We start from the raw sequence: 8698 nt of genomic DNA on the forward strand, positions 1-8698 counted from the left end.
GAACAGTTTTCTGACATTCATTCTGTGTACTGTACTTCTTGATACTTTATTATATAATCTGTTGCTATATGATCATTTGCATTCTTCGTGCTTGCATACACTGACCGTGTTGACAGAAATTCGAGCTCTCATCCATCGTTCCACCCAATGCAAGCGCCTTTACATGACAGGTACCAGATACTCTGTGGTGAGGGCAGTCGCGTCGATGCATAAGATTACTGTATGACCTGTGCAGCTCACTCGATCGCGTCAGGCACGTGCAGTCAGTCGTGCAGTGATATAACCGTAGCTGTTGCTGTGAGATATTGTATTTCTGCCATTCCTTTCATTTCTTGGTTATTTCTAACATTGTCTGTCCATCGACCCGAATACCCTCACACCCATAGACTTCAACTACAGAGTAGGATCACATTGAACAATGGCGGATCCAATCGTCACATAGAATCATAGGCGTATACTTTACCAGGAGCTAAACTGAATCCGAAACTCAACCCTACTCACAGACTACCTCTCAGTTTCACTTCTTCTCAACTCGAACGCTCCCCTTCTCGAGAAGAGGTGTGGTTATAAGCTATGGCCTCTTCTGCTCGACACTCACGACACAACTCTCGAAATACAAATCATAGCATAGCCATATCTACCTCTTCAGCGATCCGGTCCAGCTCGCCCTCACCCGTCGCTTCTCCTTCGTCGCCAACTCCAAATTCGGATGGATTGTCTAGAAGACTGTCGTGGAATCGATCTAGGGAAGATACCAATCTGTTCCTCTCTCAGCCACCTGTTACATCTGGACTAGCAACTCCATCGCGAACACACCTGCTGGATCCCAGAACAGAAGAGAGGGATATTGTGTACGTTACATCGGGAAACGATATATGGGGAGGAACACATCCATTACAATCTACTGAAGATCTGAATACACCTATAGAAGATATACCATTATCACCACCTAGAAATAGGAATTTTGGATCAAAGCAATACGAGAGTGAAACTTCTCTCGGATCTAATTCGGGATCAGATATAGAATCGTTCAATGAAGATAGAGAGAGGTTGACCCCCGGACAGACATATGACCATCCTTCACACTCTTCCCCAGGTCAGAAGAAGCGAAGTCCATTGAGTAACGGATCATCACCTGGGAAGAAGAAAAGACCCTACGATGAGAAAGGCTTAGCTCGATCGAGTACGTTGCGAAAAGTCAGCAAAACAATTAGATCTGCTAGTGTACGAGTTGTCAATATCATGGGCGTAGATCGGAAGGAGAATGATGGAGTGGAAAGATTAGGTAGTGAGGATGACGAGGAAGATACTAAACAGAAGGGAAGGGAGAATATAGGTTTAGGAATCAGGATACCGGATGTAGGGGCTACGACGACGCAGAGACCTGATCCCAGACCACCGGAAATCGGGCTGAGAGGTAGGACGTTAGGTGTGTTTAGCAAGAATTCGAGAACAAGGAAGGCAATGAATAATTTGATGAAGTATCCGTAAGTGTATTACGATCCCCGTGTTCAATTCACGGCTCTGTCAAGTCTTGGTATTAATTTATCTCTCTTCTCAATGGTGTGACATCGTTCAGCTACACCGAACCCGCTATTCTCATCCTCATCATCACCAACGTTGTTGTACTGGCCATCCAATCTGCTCCTGCACAAAACGAACCTAGAATAGATGATGGGTATTTCCAATCTTGGGAAGATTATGTGCTTTTAGGATTATTCTGCATTTTCACGTAAGTCCGAATCACATCTTCAGCCTCAATAAATCGTACCCAGAGTTCTAACACATCTACCCACAGCCTCGAAATGTTCGCTCGAATAGTCGTCAGCGGCCTTCTGCTCGATCCCGATCGATCGCTCCGAGACTTCCTCCTCTCTCCTTCTGGCATCATACCAACCGTTCAGCGGCGAGTCGGACGAGCTCAAAACAACTTACAGCGTAACCTATCCAAATCCAAAACATCTCATCGAGCAGCATGGAGGTTTCATAACGATCCCACAAATGGCTCATCTAGGACCTATCGCCATAATGGCGGACCTTCGATATCGATATCAAAGATCAAGGAGGAACCCAAAAGGGTTATACCGATACTACCTGAAGCACCCTTTCAGAGTGCTGTCGCCAAGCAGAAAAACCTCGCTTTACAAGGTCGACCATACTTGAGACATTCATGGCATCGTATCGATATGATCGCCGTCATAGCATATTGGATCACCTTCTTCCTAGCTATATCGGGATATGAGGCCACTGCCAATCGGCATGTATATATCTTCAGGGCATTATCGGTACTTCGAGCGGGAAGGCTGTTAGTCATCACTAGCGGTACAACAACAATCCTACATTCTCTGAAAAGAGCTGGACCAATGTTAATTACTGTGGCCTATTTCCTGATCTTCGCAGCTGGTATCTTTTCCATTATCGGTGTACAATCTTTCAAAGGATCTTTTAGACGTTTCTGCGTGTTGACGGATCCGAACAATTCGACGAACGAGATCATACTGGAGAACCAATGTGGGGGATCGCTCGACCCAATCACACTTCAACATGTTGCGTACCTGAATTTGGATGGGTCACGGAGCACTATCAGTCCGAAAGGCTACATATGTCCTTTAGGACAGGTCTGCAAGGTGAGCAGTTACCACTATAGGAGGATCAGTGCCAACGAGGTGACATAGACAACCGATGATAATCCGAATAACGGCGTGAATAGCTTTGATAATATCTTTCAGTCTCTCGTTCAGGTCATTATCATCTGTTCAAGTGAGTGCCCTTTCAGAAAGAGGTTTGTTTTCCAATATATACTGACTAGCCTCTTCAGTAAACACATGGGCACCAGTCATGTACAGCGCGATGGACTCTGATTTCTTCAGCTCGGCATTCTACTTTCTTGCTGGAGTGATCGTGCTCAATTTCTGGCTGCTGAATTTGCTCGTCGCTGTCGTCGTCAACACCTTCTCGGATATCAGGGCTGAGACGAAACGAAGTGCTTTCGGGGGTGATGAGTGAGTCATCTCTATGACTTATATATGTATCCATCCGATCCAAATGTTGTGTCATGTTGAGCTTATCTTATTTGCTTTGGCGATACAGAAGCTTACTCGGGACAGACCCTCAGTGGGCAGCCGAGACCAAACAACGCAAGATGCACAACAAGGTGTTGACCATCTATCAGAGAACAGAGATATTTTGGGTACTGTTGATTTTAACAGATATGGTCACTCAGGGAACGAAGACCGCTTCGTCTTCTGCTTCGATGTTGGATCTTTTGAGTCAGTTATACTCTACTTTGAACATTCTGGGACTTGATCATGTCCATTCACAATGGCAAGTTAGGTACATGCTGACGATCACGGTCACTGAAAATATAGAAAACCTCGAGATTGCCTTTACATTAGCTTTCGACGTCGAGATGATAATCCGAATAATAGGGCATTTCCCAGATTGGCGCTCGTTCTTCCTAAGCGGACGGAATTGCTTTGATCTCTTCTTAGCTGTCGCGTGTTCCATCATTCAAATTCCCGTTATCGCAAATGGAGGTATATACCAATGGTTAACGGTTTTCCAATTGTTGAGATGGTATAGAGTCATTTTGGCATTTCCAAGGATGAAACCGCTTTTAGTGAGTGATATATATTTGCCCTTCGATGGCAAAAGACCTTTAACTAAACCTGATGTATTGGTGAACAACAGAACACGTTCTTCGGTAGCTTCGCGGGTCTACTCAACATGGTGGTGTTTCTATTCCTGATGATCTTCCTCAGCGCTTTGATGGTACGTAACAAGCCTCAACTTTTGTCATATGAAGAGAACTGCATGTTGATCGTATTGATGCCATCAGGCCTTACAACTATTCCGAGGTGACATAGAAGGCGATCCGATCGATTTCTCACAAACCTTCAACGCTTTTCTAGGAATGTATCAAATATCTTCATCGGAAAATTGGACAGATGTATTGTACAACGTGGTAAGTGTCTGTTGTGATTTTTGATACGAGGTAAGAAGTGTTTCACTTACATTTCTCCAGATGGGGTCGGAAGGTCAATTTGCTCAAAACTGGCTTTCGGCGATCTTCCTCTGCGGATGGATGTTGTTTTCATTCTGTAAGCTCTTTCCTCACCCTTATAAGGATGGTTGTAGCTTATGTACCTTTCTTGCCAGTCATCCTTGTCCAGTTGTTCATTGCTGTCATCAACGAGGTAAGTTGATTGTCTCTGTAGAGACAAGCGGATGCTCACCAATATCATCCCTTCGCGCCAGAACTTCGCCGTTGCCGAAGAGCAAAAACGTAAACAACAAGTCGAAGCATTCATCAGAAGAGCCGAGCCTCAATCCGCTCATATAAGTTGGATTGATCGATTGAACCCATACAGACTGATGTCCGCTCGACATAATGCCGTTAAAGTCGGTACACTACCACCCAACTTAGTATTGCCGCTCAGGCAGAATATCGGAGCTGATGTGGGCAGTGTGCCCAATTCTGATGTAAGATGCTGTTTGTTCAGACATGAACGCATAGCTGACTGCCCCTCGTAGGGGGCTTGGGGCAACACAGCCGGTGCCAAAGGTGCGATGCGAAGACTCTTGGGTAGAGATAAAGAAGAATCACCTATACCATTGAGGAACCTACGAAGGCATACTACACCCAAATTTGAGGATCTTGACGATGATCTGGATGATGACCGAGGGTTGTGAGTCAACAAGCATGCATGTTTGACTCATGAGCTAATCTCCTCGCAGAACCGATCTCCTCCCTCCCCTGAACGCTGGACCTTCGAGCGACGAACATATGGACGCCCTTCGAGAACGACGTAATCAGCAGGCAGACTTTATCGCGGCTCATCCGAGTTTCGACCAATCTCTCTGGATATTTCGCCAGAATAACCCCATCCGACGATTCTGTCAAGCATGTGTGCAACCCGCTTACGGAGATCGTATATTCGGCAGACCAGCACATCCAATACTTCAACTAGTAGTAAAAGCTATAGTCTTCAGTGCCGTGGTGGCAAGTATCGTAATAGCTGCAGTGGCGTCACCAGCATACCGAAGGAAATATTATGGCCAACATGGTTACATCAGAGGGACATGGTTCGATCTTACTGAAGTAGCCCTTGGAACGGTGTTCATCGCTGAAGCGGGAATAAAGATCATCGCGGATGGTTTCATGTTTGCTCCCAACGCATATCTACTTTCGTTATGGAACGTTCTCGATTTCATCATCCTCATTACCCTCTTAATCAATACTACGACGTCTCTCATATTCATAGGTGGTCTAAGTAGGATGACTAGAGCTTTGAAAAGTTTCAGAGCCTTGAGGTTGATAACTCTCTTTTCGAGGTTAAGAGATACGTTACATGCTGTTCTATTTGCTGGGGCTTTGAAGATTCTTGATGCGTCGATTTTGATGGTCCTGTATCTGATACCTTTTGCCGTGTGGGGGTAAGTTTATTTTCTGCCTCCTGTGACATGATAAGAAGCTGATCTTTGGGTTTGCTTAGTCTCAACATTTTTTCCGGATTGTTGTATTACTGCAACGACGATTCAGTGTCCGGTAAATCAACATGTGTAAACGAATACGCCTCCTCATCGATTAACGATTCTATCACATACTTGGTACCGAGGGTGTGGGCGAACCCTGCATTGGACGCTTCAAAATGGTCATTCGATTCGTTCAGAGAATCGATCTTGATCTTGTTCGAAAGTGTTTCCCTAGAAGGTTGGATCGATGTCATGGCTTCACTCATGAATATCGTAGGGAGGGATGAGCAACCTCAAAATATGGCTTCCCAATGGAATGCGATCTTTATGTTGATCTTCAATCTGTTTGGAGGTGTGATCATCTTGACGCTCTTCGTCAGGTAAGTCAGGGATCTTTTTCTCCTCCATCGATGACTACGAGCAATCTTACTGATACTCTCTTCCACACGCAGTATCATCATCCAAAACTTCAGCACGCGGTCTGGCAATGCGCTTCTTACAACCGAACAAAGACAATGGGTCGATCTATCAAAGTTCATCAAAGCTCAAACACCCTCTCAACTACCCAAAGGTCGCCCGACGTTACCGTTCAGAGCATGGTGTTACGATAGAGCTACGACCAAAGATGGGTTCTGGGCGGTCAGCTTCACCTGGATATACTATCTGCATATCCTGTTATTGATGTAAGTTAAACTGTCCAATGCAGTTTCGGTGTCCGTTAATCTTACGACCCTATTCTACCGCAGGATGCAAGATTTTTCCGAAAACATCCTGAATGAGGTTCAACTCGATATCATCTTCCTCTGTCTTACGGTCCTATACGCCATCGACCTACTTATACGATTCTACGGATTGGGTCTCAGATCCTTCAGAGCAAACGGATGGAATTTGTTCGATGTCGTTGTTATTGCTGGAAGTTTCGCTACTACTATCCCCGCTCTACAGGCTGCCAGTGCTGGACTGCCTGGAAATCAAGTTAATATCCAATTACAAAAATTGTTTTTGGTGTCTATCTCACTCAAGTTGGTACAAAGGATAAGCTCTTTGAATCAGTTGTTCAAAACTTCGGTGTAAGCAGAACATTCAGCTGACTTGTGCTGATCAGACGGAGGTAGCTGATTTGTCTATGTATTCAGCGCGAGTTTACCTGCTATCGGCAATCTATTCCTTCTTTGGGCGACACTCTTCATCTGGTTCGCGATCATGTACCTTGAAGTTTTCGGTTTGACTAAGATGGGTAATAATGCTGGGACGAGATTCCAAAACTATTATTCGTTTGGTAATGCTTTGATCATGTTGGCATTCATGTCTACGGGGTAAGTAATTGATTGTCATAGATCATATTCGAGTATCGCTGACGTCTGGTGGGTTGCAAAAGTGAGGGATGGAATGGATATATGCACGACTAGTAAGTCCAGATGTATCCCACTCCATCGAGCAAGAAGCTGATGAATGATTGTCAGTACCATATCTCCACCTCGATGTACCGAGAATAGCAATTTCTTGGAATCAGACTGCGGTAGTGCTCCAGGGGCTTATGCACTCTTCATCAGCTGGAACATTGTCTCGATGTGAGTTGAAATTTTCGTGAGCGGGAAAAATAGCACCACTGACAATTCTGAAATAGGTATATCTTCTTGAATATGTTTACTGGTGTGGTGGTCGAATCTTTTGCTTATGTTTATCAAATGCCTGGTGGTTCCTCGCTCAATCGGGAGGAAATGCGTATGTATACTAACTTTCCTTGAAAATAGCGGTTAGTTGTGCTGATAGTCATTGTAGGGGCGTTCAAACGACTCTGGGCAGAATTTGATACACAACGTACCGGATATATCAAGCGGAAGGACTTTGTTCGATTCTTTTCAGTAAGTCGGCCCCTCATATATAGCAAATCTTTAGTGAAGACATGAGTTGACGAGTCGCCTTCCAGCGACTTACCGGAGTCTTCGAAGTCCGGACCTACCCAGTTGAATACAGTTTACCCAACATGATCCGAAACGCTCTACCCGACCCTATTGATAATGCCTCGGGCAAGCTCTTCGTAGCTAACGGTGTCAGACGTGCAGTCGATATACGGAGATTGGAAGCTCAAATTGCCCACATCGATTATCGACAAGTCAGAGAAAGACGATTGCTGTTCTCTCGATTATATAGCGAAGCCAAGATATCCGAAGAGAACGGGAGGGGGATTAGTTTCACATCAATGTTAATGATGTTGGCACATTATAAGTTGATCGACGATGAGAAGGCTTTACAGTGAGTATTAGCTGTAGTGATTGTCATGAGACTCAGCTAATGTCCGATTTACCCTATGTAGACTTGATGATCTTCTTGTACGACGAGCCAAGACCGAACGAGTGACAGATCTAGTAAATCTCGGTAGAGTGAGAGGTCTTCTGCGGACTATATACTGGAGAAGAAGGTTTCTAGCTTCAAGAGACGAGAGGAGGAGAACACTCAACGCTGAAGCTGAAGGTGAGAGCTGACGAAGCCTTGTTGCCCTTATCTTCACAGCAGCTGATCTTGTGATGATTGTAGGTATACCTGCAATTGTGCTTGAGCCCATGCCAGCGACTCCCCCCTTGGACGAGATCGATCGTAATCCATTCCATAACCTCCCCGGAGAACTCAGAGAAACAACACCTTCACCTCCCCAATCTCGCATGTCTAGTCCAACTCCATCCCCCGAAGTACTTAGTACAGGTACACACTCCCATCCCCTTTCTCCCGACGTATCATTCAACAATAATGCGTCGATGAGTCGACATTCACCTGCGTTGTCTGTTAGTAGCACCACTGGAAATAGACCGACTCATCAATCTAGACCGTCTTTGGGAAGACAAACTTCGAATGGAAGTATGTTATCCTCCGAGGATGCGCATTATAGAAGGTGTGTCATGATGGACCTATATAATGAAGGGGAATGATGCTGATATAAGATACGTTCATAGGGAATCACCTACGGAGGAATTCATTGCCGATGATTACTTTGATTCGATGGCAACGTCCGTATGGGGAGGTGAGCTTTCCATTTACCACTCGCCGCATATCTCCCTTGAGCTGACTGTCATTTTATCAGATATGATGCGAGAAGCAGTCGATAAAGAAGAGACATAGATGATTGTACAATGGCACATGAAATATAATGACAGGATCGACGCGAGAGATTGTACATCAGATAAAATGTGAAAGGACATTATCATTATTCATCATTTTTAGCACA

At 44.9% G+C, this 8698-nt stretch overlaps 1 protein-coding gene across 1 annotated transcript; it reads left to right on the forward strand.

The window, feature by feature from the left end:
- Nucleotides 1-573: 573 nt before the first annotated feature.
- On the forward strand, nucleotides 574-8592 carry I203_102220 (uncharacterized protein; the record flags this gene model as incomplete). The annotated part of the gene is made up of 27 exons (XM_019146725.1): nucleotides 574-1487; nucleotides 1580-1732; nucleotides 1799-2627; nucleotides 2676-2760; nucleotides 2819-3002; nucleotides 3091-3269; nucleotides 3369-3619; nucleotides 3691-3771; nucleotides 3839-3964; nucleotides 4025-4100; nucleotides 4159-4196; nucleotides 4258-4482; nucleotides 4534-4688; nucleotides 4738-5436; nucleotides 5496-5855; nucleotides 5928-6158; nucleotides 6222-6545; nucleotides 6612-6791; nucleotides 6854-6883; nucleotides 6939-7046; nucleotides 7103-7200; nucleotides 7258-7340; nucleotides 7406-7731; nucleotides 7793-7950; nucleotides 8014-8365; nucleotides 8427-8494; nucleotides 8555-8592. The coding sequence occupies 27 exons, from the start codon at nucleotides 574-576 to the stop codon at nucleotides 8590-8592; spliced, it is 6351 nt and encodes a 2116-aa protein (XP_019004258.1).
- Between the last annotated feature and the right edge of the window lie 106 nt (nucleotides 8593-8698).

Source organism: Kwoniella mangroviensis (genome assembly GCF_000507465.2).
Source record: "Kwoniella mangroviensis CBS 8507 chromosome 1 map unlocalized Ctg01, whole genome shotgun sequence".
NCBI lineage: Eukaryota > Fungi > Basidiomycota > Tremellomycetes > Tremellales > Cryptococcaceae > Kwoniella > Kwoniella mangrovensis.